This window comes from Protomyctophum parallelum, assembly GCF_964188405.1.
Source record: "Protomyctophum parallelum genome assembly, chromosome: 3".
NCBI classification, from domain to species: domain Eukaryota; kingdom Metazoa; phylum Chordata; class Actinopteri; order Myctophiformes; family Myctophidae; genus Protomyctophum; species Protomyctophum parallelum.
The window spans coordinates 13,331,776-13,355,391 of NC_139698.1; the positions used below are offsets into that span (position 1 = coordinate 13,331,776).

The 23,616-nt window shown below is 43.3% G+C and overlaps 1 protein-coding gene across 1 annotated transcript; it reads right to left on the reverse strand.

Annotated features, from left to right (window-relative positions):
* Positions 1-5,142: 5,142 nt before the first annotated feature.
* On the reverse strand, positions 5,143-10,832 carry gprc6a (G protein-coupled receptor, class C, group 6, member A; the record flags this gene model as incomplete). The annotated part of the gene is made up of 6 exons (XM_083762011.1): positions 5,143-6,241; positions 6,596-6,723; positions 8,137-8,352; positions 8,635-9,435; positions 10,220-10,496; positions 10,687-10,832. 6 exons carry the CDS (start codon positions 10,830-10,832, stop codon positions 5,143-5,145), a joined length of 2,667 nt encoding a protein of 888 aa, XP_083618137.1.
* Between the last annotated feature and the right edge of the window lie 12,784 nt (positions 10,833-23,616).

A 23,616-nucleotide genomic window follows, 5' to 3' on the forward strand; every position in this document is an offset into this window, starting at 1 on the left:
GTATAATGGGGATCCTCTTCAAATAGGCCTAAACACAAATGTACAATAATTGGATATCTTAAATTCTCCATTGTACTTCACAAGTTTCAGTTTTTTCAGTTTTTACCAAATATATTGAGTTCATGGCATTTCTAGCCCTCTAAAAAAAACACACTCCCTGGTTCTCCCCAGTCAATGAGGATTATGTCCTTAAGCATTAAGTGACAATAGGCCTCACAAGTGAGACATTCCACTCTACACAGATCCTGTTTCACCATATCTTGCAATAGGTTTGGATTTACATTCCTCCAAAGTGTGCATTACAGGTGGTCTGACCTAGTCACTGCTGGGACCAAAGACAATATGCTGTTTTAATCCCAAAATTTCCCTTGCAATTTGAGTGCATGCACTTTACTTCCCTAGACCATGCACGCACGTAACTTTGATGATGGAGAGGGCCACAAAATTACTAGACTCACTCCAGGGGGTTACATTCAACTGTAGTATACTGAAAATCCCATTACTCAAATAGCTAAATTAATAAAGGGATAGTGGGGAAGTATTATTCAATGTAACAGTTTTATTTAATTTCAAATGCATTTAGTAATACTTAAATTACTATTATTACAGCACTAAGTAAAAGTGGTGGCAGCATGTGGCCCCGGGTGTCACGGTGCAACTCAAGACAAGTAATATAGGACCCAAAATGCTGAACAGAACGTAAAATTAAAGTATTTATTATACTGAAAACACTAGGTGACCATAACGGGAACAGAACACAATAACAACATCTATAGTCAAGCAAGGAACATAAGGAACTGAGGGTTTAAGTAGACACAGGGATCACAACACACAGGTGAACAGAACAAACAATCAACACTGGGATTGGCTAATGGCTAGGAGAATAACAGGACACAGGTGGAGAAAACTAGTAATCACAAGGAGGTAAAACAAGACAGGCAAACACAACTAGGCAGAACAGGAAACACTAGGGCATAACTACATAATAAAAGTACACAGTATACAGATTATAGTTCATGACAATACAGTTCGTGACACCGGGCAGCTGGTTGCCCATGTATGCTATATAGCATACATACGTATACAGTATACATTGGTACATTGCTTACCGGAGCCATGCATCCCCGAGTCCAAGGCGCCATCCTTTTCCCCTCTACACCAAATCTGTTGAGAGTGGTTTTTCAGAAAATGTAAAAGAATTAATAGCACAAGCTCATTCGTGCAGCACTGTGAGCTTGTACATCTGCTATTTTGAATTGTGATGCTGTATTAACAAATTTAGCTAAGGACTCCCTGGTACCAAGGGGATCCCCAGACACCAATTTGAGAACCTACTTTAACCTACTTAGTTTTTTTTCTTCTTCTGAGAAAGCATCTTCTTCCAGAGGTGTAAGAAGAAATGTAACTGATCTAGTCATGTGATATAGGCCTAATCACATGCATACATTTAAATGAAGATCAGAATTTTATTTTATTTTATTAATTTAAAAGTTATAATACGCAAGCACACTGGCAACATGCACGGTGCAGGACACACGCAAAAGCATGAGTATGAATGAAATCTCTTTTATGAGCCTTGTATTATCTGTGAACATTTATATTTTCATAGAATGCTTACCGGTATACACAGTATCCTGAAGTGGGACAAAAGCCAGAAACATGCATCATGTTATGTTATCATTCATCTTTATTATGTAACCAGACTGGCCAGTTCAGAGATGAGTAGGCTACTTTCAGCTTGGGCGAAACTTGATGTAGCCAGCGCTATATGCCCAAGGCGGTTTACCCTCCCGCGCAGTTATATTTAGAATTAGATTCAATGTTTTGACTTCTTATTTAATTGTAAACAATGTAAACTCATACTGTACATATAGCCTTACCAAATATAGTAAAAACTGATTTGTTGGGTATACTATTGACACTTGAATTAACACACGATTTACTTGGAATAGCAATGGGAATAATGGGATATTGAATTGCAAGTGGGAACTGCTCCAGGCAGTTCTTTGTAGTGTATACTGTAATGTCAGCTGATGTCATGTGTGTAATGTATACACATCCACCAGACCTCCATGTTTTTGAAGAGGACATACAGATCATTTAACATCCCCCCCAGCAAGTGTGTCAGAGTTTCTGTGTACATTTTGACATCAGGTAAAATCAAGGAGATCAAGGCAGGAAAAAAGGTTTAAGCAAAGCTTTTACCACAAACTGTACAAGTAAAGGGTTTCCCTGTGTAGCCTCTTAAGTTTTCTCACATCAGATATTGACAATTAAGCCTTTGCTACAAAACTTTACAACTAAAGTTTGTAGTCCAAAAATAAACATTTACATAGTACCTAAGATATATACAGGTGCGTGTGCATTATAGCAGCCGATGTGTACTGTGCATTATATATATTTAAGGACATTAGTCATGATGCTACAGTGGGACAGGACATGGATTGAGGAGCAAAGAGTCAATGCGTGTCAGCCACATAATCCACATAGAACATGGGTTTTCAACAGGTGGTCCGTGGACCACTGGTGGTCCGTGAAGGTGTTGCATGTGGTCCCTGACCATGCATTTAGTAATGTAGGAAAGTGAAGATTCGTATTTGAATTTATTGTATTGACCACAAGTTGAGAAACAATGCAGTAAATGATCTGGTGACAAATTATGTCGATGTCATCGGTTACTGGGAAGTCCACTCTGAACTTCCACAGAAAAGTGAGTTAGAATCTCAAGGGAAACCATACCGGATTGCCTATAAAGAAATGTGCCCATAATCACAAAGTTACAATGAACAGCAACATGAGTTTAATATGGAAGGTTAATTTCTTTCCCCCACACCACGACGGTATCCCCCCTCCCAACACAACAGTGGTCCCCAGGTTAATTCTCAGTCAGGGTGGTGGTCCCTGGTTCATAATCAGTTGAAAACCCCTGACATAGAAGACAGACACTGGGCCTGGGCGGCTGGCGTAGCCGTCTGGGCACCTTGGCTGGTAATCCAGTCTGGCAGTGTGCCAATCCCCACAGCCTTTACGGCGTGTCACCCCCCCCCCTGTCAGCCTACTGTATACCTATCCCTCTATAAAATAATAAAATAAAGGTGAAAGCCACAAAAAATATCTTTAAAACAAAAGACAGACACTGGTATAATCCGCAACACTGGTGTAATCCGCGAGTGGTGTATGAGGGAGAGCAAAAAGAAGAAAGGTCAGGTACCCTGGTATAATCACCACAGGTAGGTTCAGGAAGAGAAAGGTCCAGAACTAATGACATATCGCCTGTCATCAGGCTGCTGAACCATTAAAAGGTTAGTTTAGATGTTTGGATGTTTGTAGAAAGTACTTGCCATTAGTGTTTGCAAAGGTATTAATTGATTGCCTGAGTCCCGTGGTGAGAGTAAGCTGGTCTGGTTTTGGTGAATGTTAAGTAGTTCCCGTCATTTGGTGGGGGGCCATTAAAAAATAAATTAATCCACAAAACTAGTGTAAATTGTATTGTTTACCTATTTCTACCATATAGAGCAACCTTCGTTCAACTTTGACCCCTCTGTCACATGGTTTTGTGTTTGTTTTTACTTTAATAGAGACACCTCTGGTGGCACGGAATGGTCCAGTGGTTAATAATGTTAGACAGTGTATCAATCACAGATTTTCAGGAATCGAGCCGTGTTGGGCACTTCAAAAACATAATTACGTAGAATCTGCAGGAGCTTGTTTACATCTATCGCGTCTATATTTGGTCAATCTAGCTTGCACCTGCCCAGGCCGTGGCGTAACGGTCTGGGCACCTGACTGGTAATCCAGTCGCAGTGTGCCGCGGGTTCGACTCCCGAGCCCGACACGGCCTTTACTGCATGTCATCCCCCCATCTCTCTCCCGTTTCCTGTCAGCCTACTGTCTGTCCCTTCAAAAATCAATAAAAGGCGTAAGCCGCAAAAAAAAATAAAAAATAAAAAAAATCTAGCTTGCACCTTATTGCACATAAGAGTATGACATTGTGAAATGAGAGCAATATGGTTCAGTGATGCACTTTTCAAATAGGGCCCCATGTTTTCAAGCACCTCTACGGTGAGTTTATTACTTTTGTCCAGAGTCTGCTACACATTTCTGAAGATAAAAACTCACTTTCAGCACAACGTCCCACTTAAAAGAAGCAGGGGTGTGTTGAGACGAGTGAGACTGCTTACTATTTCCCAACTTTGTTGACTCATGGTTAACAAAGTGATTGATGTTCTCGACTCTGATGATGGGAGTTAAGACTCCTTTGTGTGTCTTTGTTAGGTAAACTGCTAATAATAGCGGTGGGTATAGAGAATTTCCCATTCATTTTTCTCATAGACGTTTCAGAAAGTATTTATTTAGAGACCTTTAAGCCTCGGACAAATAGTCTAGCCAGCCCATAGAGTCCCATTGTTAACCCGGACGTTGAGTACACCAAGGTTTTATGTTAGAAATGTTGAGTATGGGTCCCCAACAGGTAGAAACTGCCGGATGCTAACTTGCATATGTTGAGCAATTTTCATAATTGGCATAATAATGTGACCATACCATTAACAACCTATAGAAGGCAAAATATTCAACATTTCATCATGCTTTATGTAGCATTGGGCTAAAAACGGCCAATGCCGTCATCACAAATGTGATGATGTCAGCACATTTGGGCATGGCCGTTTTAACGCAACCTACCTGTTTTAAATAGGATAATTAAACATAACAACATCATTTCCAAACAGATGCTTATGCTAGAGAAAATAAATGTATAAACATATCCATACTAGGAATTCATGCAATTCCCATATTCATTTAACTGATGTCTTGCCAAAGACCTTTTACTATAATATTAAGAAATTCACACAGGCTGTTTTAATAATTTCATGACAAGATTTATATCAAATGCCCAAGTTAAATTATTTACATTTGCAATTAAGATTTGTATTGTTATGTCTCTATGTACACATGTATAGACTATATATACACACAAGTATGTTTCTATTGTTTAGGTTCCTCACACATTCTTGCAGAAATTATAAAAATAAGTAAAGTGAAGCGCATGTTGGTCCTAGAAAGCTCCCTGTACCATGTACCTATTAATAATAGAATTGTTTTTTCAATATTTTGATAAAATAAATCTGATGACAAAAAAAGAGTTCATATGCTGGTGCATCTCCGGAGACGGTTTCTTTGATTGGTGGCTGATGTCCTGTATCCACTACAGCAGTCTGTGTGATTAGTCACTTCTGTGGTTCTGTAGGGCAGAATTTGCGACGGAGCGCTGACGATATAGGGCTGACTGGTGTGTTTTTCCCCCGACAGAGAAATATCAGAGACAGAGGCTGCCTTACTGTCTTTACAAGAAAACTCAAACAAGTTCTTCCTGAAAGCACTGCTGGTGTTTTGACTCTTCTTGAAAAGGATCACGTAGCACTTTGGGAGGAAATGACAGGCCAGGATGCCATAGTTGGAGATGAGAATGACGACCATCTCCACGGCGGGGAGGTATATTCCTGACGTGGTGACATGGACAGGAACAAAGATCATCCAGGAGATGAGGTACAGCAGCATGCCAAAGGTAATGAACTTGGCCTCGTTGTACTTCTCGGGCAGCTTGCGACCTTTGAAGGCACAGATGAAGCACACGAGCGCCAGGACAGCTATGTAGCCCAGCATCGCCCCGAACGCCACATACGAGCCCTCGTGACACTCTGCTAGTTGCGTTTTTGGATAAATGACGACGTTGTAAAATGGGCTTTTGAGAAACAACCAGCACGCGCAGATGGCCACCTGCACGGCCATGCAGCCGGCAACGATGACGTAAGGCTGGTAGAGCCTCCGCAGGAGATGCTGCAGCCCGGGGTTGAACTGGAAGGCCAGCAGGATCTTCAGGGACTTGACCAGGATGCAGGAGACGCACAGCGTGAAGCTGAGACCGAAGAGAACCTGCCGGGCCTTGCATCGCAGGGCGTTGGGCTGACCCACGAAGAGCACGGCACTGACGAAGCTGCCCACCAGGGAGAACAGGATGGCCTGGCAGAGGGCTCCCCCGGCAGCCTTCACCACGGGAGTGTGCCGCCGATGCAGGAAGAGAGCCCCCATCACCATGACCAAGAGGATGCCCAGGGCGGAGAACGTCAGCAGGACCACGGCAAAGCCATCGCTCCAGCAGAAGTATTCCAAAGTCTTGGCGTTGCAACTGCTGCTCCCCAGGGTGGACCACTCTGTCTCAGAGTCACAGCTCAGACACTGGTCACTGTCTGGTTGGAGAAGGCAGGGCACAATGAGAAACAATTAGATGTGTAGTGTGTGTGCGCGTGTGCGTGTGCGTGTGTGCGCGCGCGTGTGTGTACTGTTCTGTCTCAGCTATTATGGGCAGTCTGTCTATCTGGAGAAGGCGATGTTTTATTTATCCTTAGGTGGCATAAAGGAATCATTGTGCTATCTTTATTTATTTATTCCCCCCCCCCCCATGTGCAGCAGTTGTATTTGGTTGGACCATATAATCATGTAACCTTGTTCTGATCAGTGTTTGGATCTATTGTATTGCGCCTCTTGTGCAGATCCAAATAAAATAATTCAAATGTGTGTTTGTGTAGTCAGTCATGACTTGCCTGTGCGATCAGAATAGTGGTTCTCTGTGCAGTTGATGCACTCGTAGCAACATGTGTATGGCCCCTCTGCTGTTTTCTTGAACTCTCCAGGTAGACAGCTATCCGAGCATTTAGACACCACACGCTGAGGATGACACGCACACACATGGGCACTTTATTCAACGCACCATGCAAATGTTTCCTATAACAAAAAACACATGGAAGGAGCGCATCTGTTTGGCCGGAGTACAATAAGGTGCTCTTTGGTAGGTTACACCTTGGTGACAGAATTAATGCAAAAAGAATGACACTTAAGGCACTCTGGTAAAAAAGTACTTTTCTACAAGAGTGCCGTAAACGTTTTCATCTTCTTTTTACATTAATATATATATATCTATTCTCAAATAGTTGGTTGTGTCTGACAAGCCTGAATAATGTTCGATTCTGGGTCCAGTTTCATTCATATCATTATCCCATAGTAGGCCTATGTCAGCGCTGTCTGAGTTCTTATTTGTGTTCCAAAATATTTCAAATTGTTTGTTAATTCTGTCAATAGAATCTGAATCGTCTAATAAATAAGTGCCAATCTCGGGTGAGAGGATCGAGTTAACTGATGTTGGTATTGTTGTTCTGATAAAGTTCTAGCTAAATCTTCACAGGGAGTATCATATGTACTTTGCTTTGGATGATGGGACCGGGAGTCCCCGGGAGATTCTGGATTAGCTTCAAGGTTCAAGGTTCTTTATTATTTGTCTCCAGAGGAAGAAATTTTAAGCATGCAAGCGTAGCCCTTATGTCCATGTCGCCGCAGTGCAGCGCCAAATACATCTTTCTTGCATCAAAGAAAAATAAAACGACGCCTTGTTCAGAAGCCAGAAAAAAAGGAATATGAGCCATTGTTTCTTTTTAACTGTGTCTCCTGTTCCACATTCCCCCCTGACATTTCAAGCATTATTTTGAGTAAACAAAACCTTTTGTTTTCTTCTAAGGAGTGTGTACTTGTGTGATTCATTGTGAGTGGGGTTTCCCCTATCATCCGCTACCTACTATACGAATTACACACCATAACCTGTTATAAGCATGCTTATGCTGTTACTAATGTCTGACGAGTGAGCTTGTAGATCGTCTATTTCCAGATTGTAGCGATGGAGCATGAATTACGCATTAGCTTATCGGGTTCTACAACATTGTATTTCTTCTTTTTTTAAGATATGTTTTGGGGCTTTTAGCCTTTATTGATACAGTAGCTTGACAGGAAACGGGGAGAGAGATGGGGGGAAGACACGCAGCAAAGGTCATCGGGAACGGGACTTACGGATTACCAGCCTAGGTGCCCGGACCGCTAGGCCGGCCCGGGCCAACGCTGTATTTTCAATATAGGGTCTGGGGACCCTAAGGGGCCCAAATGGACCCTTACGGATTAAGTTAACACGAGGAAATGTTATCAAATGGCAGGCCACCTATGGCCTAATATGCATGTCAAACTTGGGATCCTATGGTTGAGAATCACAGTATCACAGAAGAGTATTTATGTCTGTGTCAAGGTTTGATGGCCTACCCTCAAGTCCATCAGTTGTCGTCTGTTGCTCTGGCTGGTGTAGGAGAAGCTGCTGTTGACTGGGTGGTACTCAGCCACAACGTTGTGCACACACACGTTCCCGCTCCCCGACCTCCACATGATGACATCGTAGCCTAGGCTAATGTCTCCGTTGACATCAAACTTGTATTTTCTTTCCTCTTGCTCAAACTGGAGGGACCTTAGAGCTTTCAGGACCTACAACATGCATGCAGATGATTCAATGGTTTGTGCACAAACACACACGCACGTGCACACACAAACAATTCAAACATACATACACATACACACACATACGCACATGCACACGCACGCACGTACGCACACACAGACACACACACACACACACACACACACACACACACACACACACACACACACACACACACACACACACACACACACACACACACACACACACACACACACATACGCATGCGCACACATGCACAAAATGTTTTAAGCAAAATATTGTAGTACCTCTTGGGGTTTCAGTGAGCCTGGGATTTTGCAGTCCTTGGAGCTGGAGGCACAGACATGAGCCACAGCTTGAGCGATGGCATTCACAGCCATCTCGACGCTGAAGACAGTGCCTGCGATGGTATTGCCTCTTAACATCTCAAAGGCCTTGGACTTCATCCCAGGTGCTCCTCCACTGACATTCATCTGTGCATAAAACTCCTGCAGAAAATAGTTGTTTCCCACGTGGTCCTCGTCGTCAGACTCCAGCCTTGTTAGATAGCGATTGAGTGACGACAGGTTTCCACTCTTGAAGGTAAAACCCACAATGTGTCCTATGTCCTCCAGTGTCACGTTGTCAAATACAGAGCTCGAAGAGGACCAGCTGTCACTAGCCACCCATATCCTCTTTATAGACTGTGACTTTAGGCCTGTTCTTGGCAACGCAATCAACGCTGTGTACAGGCTCGCCATGTGAGTAGGGTGGACAAATGACACTATGACCTGCACCTTTGGGTGCTTGTGGATGGTCGTGGCAGCTCGATATATTGCAGACTGGGACTCCGGAATGTTCAAAGAGCCAGGGAGGATCTCTTTAAAGGCCACGCAGATCCCCTTCTCTGAAGCCTGGGTGACAAAGCTGTCCAAGGCCGATCGGCCATAGTCTCCATCTGTGGTGACCATTCCCACCCAGTTCCAGCCACTGTCACTCAGCAGCTTGACCATGGCAGCCGTCTGATGGTTGTCATTAGGGACAGTCCTCATGAAGGCAGGAAAGCGGTTCTTGTCACTCAGAATAACAGCCGTGGAGGAATAGCTGATCTGCAGAAAGGCAGAAGATTTATATATTTATATATATATATATTTATATATCTTATAGCTGAAGTTATGTTTTCATTAATTTAAAACCTCTTGAGCCCCAATCCCCCGCCGGCGGGGGCAGAGGCTGTCCACCTCATGAACAGCTCTCAGCGGGTAAACGGGGCTTTAAACGGGGTCAACCTTTTGTGATGTACAATGCTTTATCAAGTCAGTCTTTGTCAGTCTTTTATGAACAACAATTCACCTGCATTAGTCTTAATAATAGACGGTAGGAAGGAAGAAAGAGAACAGCACTAAAAACGGAGTAATCTGTGTAATCTGTATCGAGAGATCACTCCTGGGGCATGTAACACTTTTGCAGCATATCAGTGTTGAGGTGGGCTGGGGCTGTGGGCTGGAGATGAGGACAGGCACCGTTTGTGCTTTTTTTTGTGTTTGTATTCTTTTGTGTTTGTGTTTTTTTGTGTTTTTTCTATTCACTTGGTCAATAAGGTCCACAGAATGACAGGTCTTGTATTAATGATGAATAGAAAAAACACAAATAAAAAGTATGTTTTGGTTGACTGGCTATATGGAATGTGTCTCGATCAGCTGTGTGAACGGAGCCTTGAAAAGGCACATCTGAGACACATTTACACATTCATTATGCCACCTGTTAGCTTTCCCCACACAGACAACAACAAACCTCCAGTGGTGGTTATAACTAGTAAAACTAAAACTACTGTATCTTAAAATTGTATATTATTAATATGAATTGTATAGTTACGAGTTACTTTCCACCTACTTGGGGGATCATGTGGAGGGTTAGTTGCCTGGCAATGGAGATGGACATTTCAGAAGAGGATGCCCCGACAACAGCTGCAACGCCGCCAAAGGACGTGTTTTGTCCTCCCTGATGCGAGAAGTCATCCACAGTCCTCAGTGCTGTGCTGACATCACGGCAGGAGTCGTGTATTCGATATCCCAGAGTGATACCAATGTCAGTTAGCTTGGGGGATCTGTTGATCGTCTCTATTGCGTTGATCATTGCCAGAGCCACAGTGAGCCGTCCCTTGTTGAACCTGCTTGAGTTGGGCCAAAGTACTGCTGTCAGTATCATATGTCAACAATGCACACAATGACACAAGATTGGAAACGTGCAGAAAATGACCACAGGCATAAAGGAAATTGGAGAGAGAGTGAGGGAGGGGGGGTCGAAGGGAAGGGGTGAGGGGGGTGGGTTATCAATCATACTGGCTACAGTGAACGCACCTGACACATCTCCGAACAGCAGGTTCATACATACTACTGCCGACTTTCTCCACAGCTTCATGGATGGGAAAGAGTCCACCAATGATGACATCACCAGGAGCTGTAGCTCCTGCAGTGGCTTGTCCAGTTTCCATCTGGAAAAGCATAATGAGAAGAACAAGTGCAGAAGAACCCATACTGATCATTTCTGCTCTACTGTCTCTCCTGTTAGGTTCTCTCTCTCTCTCTCTCTCTCCCCGACACACACAATTATGACAGTCTTCTCCCTGAGAATCTCTCCTTACTCTGCCTCTGTGACAGCCGCTGGCAGAGTGATACAGCCTCCTTTAAGCATCTTCAGTTAAAACAAGACTTCCCTGTTGCTTCCTTCTACTCAGTCACATCTAGTATTCCTCCCCTCGAGCCCGGCCCACTTTTGTTAAGTGGCAGCTGGATGATATGACTCATATTTCACTGGCAGTTGTAGGTTTTCATGTGTTTTCATGTCTGCCTTTTGTTTTACACAAACATTTGGAATTGCAATTGACATGCAGGTGCACCTGTCGCACCAAGTTGACTGAAAATATGCATGCGATACTTGATGACTCAGAATGCTCATCAGGCCTGTCTTGTGATATTGCTATTGCTACTGTATTTGATACTGGTTGATATTGACATGACATTGCATTAGCTACGATTATCCTTCTAGTGAAAAAATGGCAACAAAGGTAATCAGGAAAGTCAACCAAAGAACAAGATTTTGGGCAGCATTTCCTCATTGGTTTTTAATTGATTTACTACTTTATTTATTAGATATAAATGTAACAGAACAAGGTACAGTCATGACATTTGAGCTAAAAGGATAACACAAAAAGTCCTGGGGACTTGTTTCCATTGTGGTCCTATATTAAATTCATTAACATAGCACAAAATACAATATCATCAACAAATATACTTTTGATTGATTGATTGAAATATTTATTAACAGTTTGCAGAATTACAGTACATTTCAAGCACAAACTCAATACAAAGACTGTTAACTGTGAGTGGACGACCCAATTAAGCATTACACTTGTTTACAACAGGGTCCACATTGTTCAATTCATCAAAACATTTAGAGACATACAAATAGACTATATAGTAAAAGAACAGAACAGGAATTCATCATATAGGAAGCAAAAAGGGAAAAGATACATATACAGATACATATACAGTGAGGCAACAACAATACATAGTATGTATTGTGTTTAGCTCCTCCTTTGGTCCCCTGAGAGATTTTTAGAACGTGCCGTAGAAAGAAAATATACCCATGTTTGTTCTATAGGAGGGTGCACTCAGTGGTACCGGATCGGTGTCGTCGCTCCATTCACTTTGGTGAGGCAGGTCAGTAGGAATACACTGAAGACACTATAGCACTCCATCATTTAGACTGCACGTCATGGTACTACCACAAAGGCATTAAAAACAAAGCTTCAGACCTCTCAAAACAAACTGCTCGGATTACTACTTGGCCTCATACACCTAGAACTCACCTCACCGCACCTCACCTAAGCCCCTTTATGCTATAGGGTGGAATGGCTCAGGCTATAGAGGTCAGGACAGAGTACCAGGGGTGGGAAAATTTGAAGATGGAGAGGGCCACTATATTCCATACTCACTCCAGAGGGCCACAGTTCCACACTCACTCCAGAGGGCCACAGTTCCACACTCACTCCAGAGGGCCACAGTTCCACACTCACTCCAGAGGGCCACAGTTCCACACTCACTCCAGAGGGCCACAGTTCCACACTCACTCCAGTCCAGAGGGCCACCTTGCATATTACTGTCGTAGCAAAAATAGCCAATCTAAGCTCCAAACTCTTTTTTTGCTATATGAATTGGAATCCTTAAAAGTATTTTTTTTATTTAATTTCAAATGCCTTTCAAATGCCTATATAATTATAGTTTATGACTAAATATATTGGACATAAAAAAGACAATAACATTTTAATACTAAGCTACAAATTTAGACTGCAGTAATATAAAGCCAGTTATGTTTGCATGGTCGGAATTGTAACAGCTGAAATAAATGATATATCAGTATTCCAACATTAAGTGAAGGTAGGGCCCCGGGCCGCCAGTTGCCCATGTATGGAGTACAGCTACTTGCAATGGGCCTGGTCTTCAAGATACTCAATTGATCAGGGATGTGCCTGTTCAATAATGTGAGAGACATGCACAGGCACAACACCAGAGGGAGCTCCACCGAACTGTTATGCCACCTAAATCTGAAATGCCCTAATAACAGACATCAAAAACTGTGACTCCTTCAACACCGCACCGGTCTGCAATATGTAACTGGTCCTAGAAAAGTCTTCTAAGCTTAACACCTAATTGTTTTCAGTACATATGAGTTACAGTACATAATAAGCTAGTTGATATAGTGTAGAACTGTACTGTAGATGATGACTTGTATATTAGTGTTGTGGTCTCTAAATGGACCCTCGGTCTGGCTCTGAACAGGCTGGTAGTGTGTGTATCCTGGGTGGTGAGTGAGGATCCAGTTGAAGTACCTCTGTTGGTATTGTTATGACCTGGCTCTTGGGCCATAACAAAGGAGGAAGACACACAGCTGTTTAAAAGTGCACAAAACTATATTTATTTACCATATAAACAAACAATACTACAGTACTAGGGTGGTGTGTGTTAATCAGTAGATCAGTAGTGTAAGTGAGTGGATGTGTGGTGGGTGTAGACATAACGTGTGCGTTCTCGTGTAAAGAGTAAATAAAAATGAGAACGCAACGGGACTTTGCCGTTTTATCTGGAGATGGTCCTCGTTTAAATAGCACCTAGGCCTACCTAACAAACCACACAGGCCCTAGTAGACCAACTAGAGGGGCTGTGACAGTACGCAGTATCACACCATAGATTCACAAAGTTTATTAGACTGACAGGGGATATTTATAGTGCTGGATCATAGAAACGAGACAGTAAGATATGAAGCTGCGTGGCATAGGAACGTGGCATGATGATGTGCAATGTTGACCTCACAATGTACTGTACAAAGCTAGCCTTACAGAGAAACATCCCGCTATCAAGCACAATGCAAGCTGGACTGTAACTTATGAAGTACACTGTATCTCGAGTTCAGTACACAGACTTACTTAGGTACCGGTATGTATGTCTTTAATGGAAACAAGTCCTTAGGGCATTTTGTGTTATCCTTTTATAATTGTACATGAATAGTCATACGTAACATACCACTGTGGTGTCTGAATATACAGTAATACACAAACATGTAGCCTATTTGGGTCCAGGGAGACAAGCACACACAGCCACACACACACACACACACACACACACACACACACACACACACACACACACGCACACACACACACACACACACACACACACACCCTCACACACACACACACACACACACACACACACACACACACACACACACACACACACACACACACACACACACACACACACACACACACACACACACACGCGCGCGCATCAACACATACATTCAGATGACAGGCAGTTGGAGTACATCAACTCCCGGAACCATATGGATACATGCACGGCATTGCACGCACACGCATGACACATACATACATTACAGAGAAGCACATACACGTAATTTGGGAAGGATAATCAGTTAACGGACCCTCTAATGTAATTAGACTAATTATTTCCTGGCCCAGCCACAGACACACTGCAGGAGCTACTGGTTTAAACCGCAGATATGTCGTTTCCGCCTACAAGAAATATTCTCTCTCTCTCTTTCCTGTCAGTCTTCACTTGATACTATCAATAAAGGCAGAAAAGCAACAAAAGAAAAACTAATCTTTAACTTATCTTCATATAATTAGTCCTCACTAATGTTCATGATAAAATACTACAATGTTTTTCTACTTGCAACTTTTCAGGAATAGAAAGCCTGCCGTTTCTATTAGCTTGGGTTCCCCATTGATGATGTCACTGGTGGACGGGTTTCTGAACTACCTACAGCCCTCCCATGAGACAAAGACTGTGTGGAATTTTATCATGAACATTAATTATAGGTTGAAAAGTGGTGACGTGGTCCTTTAACCCTTGAGACCAATAAACAAGGCTCTCCAATGGTCCAGGTGTTACTGCACTGTGTGTGGAAGGCCACGTTTACATGACAGTGCTCCTTTAAGCGGGAGTCCCCCATTTGGACACCCTTACACCATTACAGCTTCAGGCAGCAGTAATTGTTAGACAATTGTCCTACCAAAACCAGGGTCTAATGCTGCGTTCACACGGGCAGATACAAATACAGATAGAGATACAAAAGGTCACAGCATATTTGTCGCTTTGAATCTGTATATGGCCTCCTGCACCTGAACTTCCTGAAGAGTACCAAAGTCCTGACGTCACCCCTACTAAACTATGCCTAAACCTATAAAAACTCATTCCGAACATTAACCTCAGTAAAACTATGCCTAACCCTAAACGTATTCCTAACCTTATAACCTCAGTAAAACTATGCCTAACCCTAAACGTATTCCTAACCTTATAACCTCAGTAAAACTATGCCTAACCTTAAACGTATTCCTAACCTTATAACCTCAGTAAAATTATGCCTAACGATAATGTGTTTTGGGGCAAGCCTTCCGGTTACCCTTTGGACTCTCACCTCATGTTCATGATATTATTTTACTGACAATTGACTGTCATACACACAGTGATAATTTTTTATTGTGGTTTTGGAACATTGGAGGTCAGTCAAAGTAGTATTTTTCCATGAAGATGCTTCCTTGTCCTCTGAAGAGAGGAGAGAAGTTATAGATGAGAGCCTCGTCTTCCTCCAGAGGACTGGAGAACTTGTGATCACTCTTCATGGCTGGGGGGGAGAGAGAGAGAGAGAGAGAGAGAGAGAGAGAGAGAGAAGAGAGATGGAGGTTGGTGGAAGTTTAAGTAGAAATGGGCGAGAAATCTCCTCTTCGGTTAAAGAGAGAGACAGCCAGCACTCCAAATTCCATTAATGGTACATTTATTGCATATTGTGCAGCACGGACAATCACAACACAGACGCGTTTCGGCGTAAAGCCTTCCTCAGCGTGTATAATCGCTTTACGCCGAAACGTGTTGTGATTGTCCGTGCTGCACAATATGCAATAAATGTACCATTAATGGACTTTGAAGTGCTGGCTGTCTCTCTCTTTAACAGTGATTATTCGTGAGCCGTGCACCCGGTAATATAAAAATATATTTTTTGTATTGAGAGTGCTCGTTTTTTCTCCTTCTATGATCTCCTCTTCGGTCCCTGGCACAAAACCTTCTCAGATGTACTGAAATGTAAAGCAGTGAAAAGTATTGACATTTCACATTTCACTCGAGCTGCACCACCTACAGTAGGACTTGTTTCTTTTGTACCTTGACCACAAGTGATCCTAAATGCTTCTGAGCACATGCTGAACTTTAAGGTGCAGCACTGTCTGTGAATATCATCATCTGTCTGTCATCTGGTCTGCAATAAAAAAACACACATACTCCTAGCCATGCCCGTCTCACCTTCTGACACAAAGAACATGGCAGAGTAGAAGGAGATAGTCATGGCAGTGACAGAGTGAACCATGCCAGGCTTGTCAATCCACTCAAAGGGTGCCTTCTCCGGATGCCACTGCAGTCCGTAGAACGGATACCTGTAGGCTAAAAGAGGAGACAAAATAAAAGTAAAATATAATGACCATACAAGTAACAGTAGGCTGCATGGGAGACAGGATAACATACCTAATATTAATAACTTTAATAATAAACTATGGCTCTCCCCAGGCAGCAGGTTGGCAGAGGGAGAGTAGCGCCCAGGATTACAGTTTTAGGCAAATGGCGGTTGTGGGCCACTCAATCTCAAGGTTCAACTTCATTGTCAGCAATACCAATTACGAATAAAAGCATGTGAAATTCATTATGCTTTAAAAGCCCACACAACAGCTACAGTCTAGTGTCAAGTAATCTATGTAAAAAAAAACTAAGTTGCTTAAAAACTATAATCTCTAAAACTACCGAAAGTGAGTAACGTTTGCCTGTCATATGTGAGTGTACATCTTACAGTACTGTGCCTAAAGTGATCACTAAGACTGCAAACAGCTGCTCCACGGCGCCATCATGCCATCAAATAAATCGGGCACGACACCAAAGGCAGAGGTTGTGAGCCACTCTGCTACATACCTTCCATGGTAGAGATGAAGTCTGTGTTGCCATCACTGTTGGTGGTCAAAACCTTAAAGAACGTCTTGATCTTGACGTTATCGTTGTATTCCTGTTGGATCACAGTCATTTCTGTGTTTAACAGTGATGGAAATAGTTCCTAGAAGCTTTGTCTTTGGTCGAAAAAGAAACCTGGTCGAAATGACTAACCAATCAGGAAGTAGACAGGCAAATCAACGAATAACAAAGCTTCTATAGGAAAATCTTTGAATGCAGATTGCATTGTGTGTGTCACAGAGACTACATTTTTTTGGGAGCGTTTCACCCATTGCTGGCTGTCTGAATAAAAAAAAGGAAAAAAATGGTAATTCATTTTGACATATTATTGCTTATAGCAGCTTTAAGGTGGCCTCACAGTACCCGATAATCGGGCATTTTTGAGGCTCGGGGGGTGCCCGACTCGATTAGGAGCAATTCTCGGGCATAAATTATCGTCTAGTGAGTGTATAAAAGATCCAATCGTAACCCTGTAAGATTTCAGATTTTAAAAAGACGGGTAGACCACCTTTAATTAAAAAGTAATTCAATAATGCAATGTAGATATACTCTGTTACAAGAGTATCTTCCTTCACTGTTTTCTCTGAAATTACGAGCGATTTTGGTCATCCATCGGAGGTTCGGATATAATTTTTCATTGCATCGCGATCAAAATATTAACGTTTGCTAATATAAGTCGTTTCTTAAAATGGAGGTCTGGAAAATGGATGTGAAAGTGAGTGAATATGGCCAATTCCTCTTGGCAAGGCTTTCCTACCCTCCGCAGCCACACGGTGGCAGCAAACGTGTTAAGAATAGTGAGTTTGTTTCTTCTCCAAACCCTTTCTGTTCTGCAACATTCTTTCTTAAGTGAACGCATCTGCTCGTGGATCCAGGGTGTTAGTGTATGTTTTGAAATAATTATCTAAATCTCCAAAGTAACAAAAAATTGTAATGTCTTAATTGACTTGAATACACAGGACCTCATTGGAAATAAGCCCTGGGCTTTTTGGGGTTAGAATGAATCAATGAATCAATGAATCAATGAATCAATGAATCAATGAATCAATGAATCAATGAATCAATGAATCAATGAATCAATGAATCAATCAATCAATCAATCAATCAAGTACCTGCATTGAGACACTAAATTTGTGGAAGTGGGGGGCGATGTTCTCCTCAGCCAGAGACTGCATCAGATGTCTGGGAAACCCTCTGAACAAACGGCTGGACTTGGCCTCTGGAAGACATGCGCACGCACACAGGCAGGCAGGCACGCACGCACGCACGCACGCACGCACGCACGCACGCACGCACGCACGCACGCACGCACGCACGCACGCACACACGCACACACACACACACACACACACACACACACACACACACACACACACACACACACACTTTGTAGTTTCAGAGAAGTTACCAGTAAGACGCCCTGAGGGCGAGAAGTGACCTCACCCTTGTGTGCATGCATCCGCCTGGGTGACGGCAGACTGCTGGACGATGGCTGGCGCTTTGGCATCGGGGACAGATGAACATATGGAATGAATTCTGTACTGGCCATATATGGAGTGTGTCTTGAGTTACAGGGTTTGATGAGGTCAGATCAACATATGGAATGTCAAAACAGGTCATCTCCATATATGGAGATCTAAGAGTGGCAGTGGGGGCAGTATATTGAGTGTACAGGGTTTGATGAGGTCAGATCAACATAATTATGGAATGTCAGAACAGGTCAGCTCCATATATGGAAATCTAAGGGTGGCAGCGGGGGCAGTGTTTTGAGTGTACAGAGTTTGATGAGGGCCCGGTAAGGCTGGGCCTTAATTTTCGGGCCTGTTGAGAACTGTAGTTGTCGCCGGCTGCCAGGCGCGCTGCACTAATAATTTTGAGGCGGGCCTGTCTACAGTTTGAATGCACAGGTATCAGTCAAAAGGAAGACATCGAAGAGGAAGAAATCTAGTTAGGACCGGGTGCGGTCTGATTTTATAACCACCGAAAAGGTGAGTATATGCGTGGGCGGCGGGCCTTTAGGGCTTGGGAAACGCTGGCTAATTGTATGATCATTATTACCTTCTGTGAATGTGAGAGGCAGAGCCACAGCCAAGGTATCTGTCAGGACGCGGGTGTTCTGGTCCGTTAGGAGGACAAAGAGCAGCTGGTGACCCAGACAGACCCCCCAGATGGGGAAGTAATCCCCTGCATCGTTGGCCTGAGGACCACACAGGGGACAGGGTGGCACATCGTTTCTCAATTCATTAGTTAGTTATTTAATATTTATATTTATTTATAAGTAAAAACCATCAAGTCAAGTCAATTTTATTCATTATTTATATAGCACCAAATCACAACGATTCTTTTCACATGACACTTTGCATGTGGAACGGGTGGAGACCATACTTTGAGACCCAACCATTCACCAAATGGACAAGTGCTTGTTCACAGCAGAAATAAGGGAAAATATGATTTACACATGCACAGCAACAGCATGGAACCATCATTACCTTCAGAGCCAGTGCAAAGAAGATCCTTGCTGCTCGGGCGTGCTCTGACGTCTGAAGGTCAGCTCCTCCTCCTGGCAGCATCAAACTGATGAAGAAGAGGGAGGAGAAACAACACTAAACCACTTGTGCATTTAGGAACAGAGACTCATAACAGACAGTGTGCTATAGGTCTATTTCTTTATTACACGGCTTGGTTGAATGCTTGATTCTGATGGGTCAATCGCTGAAATTCAGCATTGTGTTATTTCTGTATAATATGACCGCTCCGCTCTATACCTCTGTCTATCTAATCAAAGCCTCAGAGCACTTGCTGCTCTCCTTCACTTTTATTCTTTGTCCAACATGACAAATGACAGCCATACAAACACACAAATGTCATTTACGACTAAATGTTGCTCAAGAATGTTTTTGAAAACATTTGAAGCGAGAAATAGACAATGACAGACATAACTGAAAATGTATTGTATTTGATCAACGCTTCCTTGTTTTCCGAGGTGGCGCGGTAGCTTCCAGCCTTCCACAAAGCATCAAAAAGAGAAGAAGACATGGAGCAACATTGGAGCATGTTCATACAACTCATGCTGCGACGTAAACAATAACAGACGGAGAATGCCGTTCTCCATGTTCACTTGTTGCTGATGGCAGTCGTATACAGTAGGCGTTGCTCACACATGAAAGACACCCTGTCTTCTCGTGTCTCCTGTGTCCTCTGTGTGTCGCACGGCTCGCAATTCATCTTCAATGGGAGTCACGTGGTTTGAACGAGAAGACATTGTGTGGCTGAGGCCATAGGAGCAGCACTGTAAAAGCCCTATGGTGCTCAGTAGCTTCTACAACACAAACATTTTATATACACATTATTAAAAAAAAGAATAGGCTAAATGTAACTCTTGCTAAAATTAATTATGCTTTTTATCATAAGAATTTAAAAGTGAGCTCACCCATTTATGGAATGAAATAACTTTGCATACTCCTCTTCTGTGCTGTTGATTCTGCTTAAACAAAGAGAGAAAGAAAAGCTTGTTCGAGAACCGGGATGACTGGATGGAGGCCTAGTCTGAGTCTGAGGACGACCTAGAGAGAGTCTTGACTGTCACAATACATAGCATAATGTAACTACCCTCTCTCTCACACACATTTTAACCATTTATTTATGTCCACACAAAGGATATGCATACAAGGACACAAATATTATAGGTGCATTTATTTGAGTTACATCTGCAAAATCATGGCACGTGATACAATAGGTATGTCATGTCACTCAGTACTCTATGGGTATAAGTAACAGCGTCTCCGCCATATATGACGGCTGCCAATTATAGCAGAGACACCACATTACTTTTCCAGCCTTTCTGCCTCCTTTTTGGGCATCCCAAGTTGTTGGAACCCTCTAACAACCAGTCTGTGCGTATGCCCTATATAGGCTGCCAAATATAAAGACAAAGCCCAGCTCTGAGATGTTATGTAGAAGTGGTTGGTATTTTATGACCTTGGTCATACGGCTTCCTCTAGGCTATGCTAGAGGAATGCACACACGCACGCACGCACACAACCCACTTTGAAAACGGGCGTGGTAAGTCATGGAATGGAATGGGAAGCAGGACAGTCGCTCCCCTGGCTTCGGTGTGTGTCAGAATGGCCAGACCTAATGGTACGTTCAGAGACGGGCAGATGAAACTCATCACAGCATAATTTGCAGCTTTGCAGCTTCATGCATCATAGCTGCTTCGTAGCTTCACGTCGCTGGCTTCCATTGACAATGAATCGTTTCATCTGTCCGTGTGAACGCAACGTAAATGATATTGTGCTGCTGGGCTGACGTTAGTTACCCTGGAGTGGGAATGGTCTATAACTATTATCCAGTATTATCTGTCACAATTTAAAATGTAGGCATTTAGCAGATGCTCTTAATCCAGAGCGATTTTCAGCAAGCAAGAACAACACAGGGTAAAACATCAAATACATAGAAAATAGGATCATACGCAAGCTAAGAACCTAACATCCATCGAACAGTAGAATATCTGTACAATAAAACTATGAGTATATATAATACACTATAGAGTGCTATGTCTACATAATATGCTATCTAAATGACATAAGTTCAACCTTTGCATATGCCTGTAAGGTCGTCAAGGTTAGTGTAAGTGCTGAGGAAAGTGCCAGGGGCGGCAGTGTCTCAGGGATAGAGTAGGTTCCCAGTTCAATCCCGGGCTCCCCCAGAGTTAGTGTCGAAGTGTCCTCGAGCAATTAAGACGCTAAACCCCGAATTGCTCCCAATGTGCAGGTTGGTGCCTTGCATTGGATTCCTCCGCCATCGGTGTATGAATGTGTGTGTGTGTGTGTGTGTGCATGGGTGAATGTAATGCACAATTTATTTAAATACCTTGGACAAAAGCCCTATATAAAGTGAGTTCTGTTTGCAATAGTTTTGGAGCCAGAAGGGAGAGTGTTGTTCCGGCTGTTTTAGTGAAGGCTCTGCCAGCCTCCCTGTGTTGGCTGATCTGAGCATGCAGGAGGGTTCTAGGGTTTGATCAAACTTTGAAGATATGGGGGTGCCATACCTTTGGTTTCTTTGTAGGCCAGCATCAGTGTTTTGTACTGTGCGGGCAGCAACCGGGAGCCAATGGAAGGAGCGGAGATGGGGGGGGGGGGGGGGGGGGGATTTTGGCTGGTTGAAGACCAAGAGTGCTCCATTCTGGATCAATTGGAGAGGCTTGATCTATGGGCAGTCCCCAAGTGCACATGCCGGTAGGCCAGTAAGGAGAGATATTTGATATGACTGATGTCTGGATAAGGAGCTGGGCTGACTCCTGGGTGAGGAAGAGTTTCATTCTTTGAGTGTTATAGAGGCGTTTCTTTTATCCACGAATTATGTCTGCTGGGTCTGTATGTCAACTATACTGTAGTATATCTAACAATGTTCTGCCGTCTATGCACTTTGTGACTGGCGGTTCTCCTATTGTTTATGTCCTTTGTACAAGGCATCCTTGCGCTTCTGTTTATGTGGAAATGTGTGTGTGTGTGTGTGTGTGTGTGTGTGTGTGCGCGCGTGCGTGCGCGGGTACCTGACGGGCACCACTCTGGCACCAGCAGACTCCAGGAACTTGACGACAGAACCAGCGATCCAGCTGGTGCCCCGCTTGGTAGGGTCCTCCGGAAAGTTCTCCTGAGCCAGTATACCTTTAGAACACACAGAGGAGAGGAGGGATTAGAATCACTAACGGACGGACGGACGGACGGACGGACGGACGAACGGACGGACGGACGGACGGACGGACGGACGGACGGACGGACGGACGGACAGACAGACAGACAGACAGACAGACAGACAGACAGACAGACAGACAGACAGACAGACAGACAGACAGACAGACAGACAGACAGACAGACAGACAGACAGACAGACAGACAGACAGACAGACAGACAGACAGACAGACAGACAGACAGACAGACAGACAGACAGACAGACAGACAGACAGACAGACAGACAGCACCTTTGTGTCCGGGTAGCTCAATCGGTATAGAGCATCTTGACCCATGTGGTCAAAATAAGGAGATCAAGGCAAGAAAGAAAATGTAGTCACAGCCGTTATCTTATTTAGTACAATACACAACTAAGGGGTTTCCAGGTATTTACAAGCTTGTTTCAGGGCATCGCCCTCCATCAGGCCGCTGAGCAAGACTCATGCCTTGCTCAGCAACCTGATGGCAGACTCATACTGCGGTAGGCCCCCTTGCCTAGATGTTCCCTAGAAAATCCACCTCGTAACCAAGAGAGAACGAGCCCTCTGTTCGAGTGCCAAAAATCTGGAATACCCTTCCCAAGAGTATTCGACAAGTGGATATCGTATTTGTTCAGAAAAGCCTGTTGAATTTTTGTATCAATTTTGTCCGTTAAAGACGTCTAAGTTGTTGATTTTCTATGTTGCATAATGAATACTTTAAGTTATTATAATATCGTTGGTGTCAAGTGGAAAGTGCTCCATGTTTCACCTTGTTGTTTTTTCTAAATTAATTACCTACTTCATTGTATGACATTGTTAAGCAAAATAAGTAAAAATAGTAGATGTACAAGCTCACAATAACAAACTGAAATGAATAAATACTTAAACATAGCATTTTCACGCATTTTCACACACACACACACACACACACACACACACACACACACACACACACACACACACACACACACACACACACACACACACACACACACACACACACACA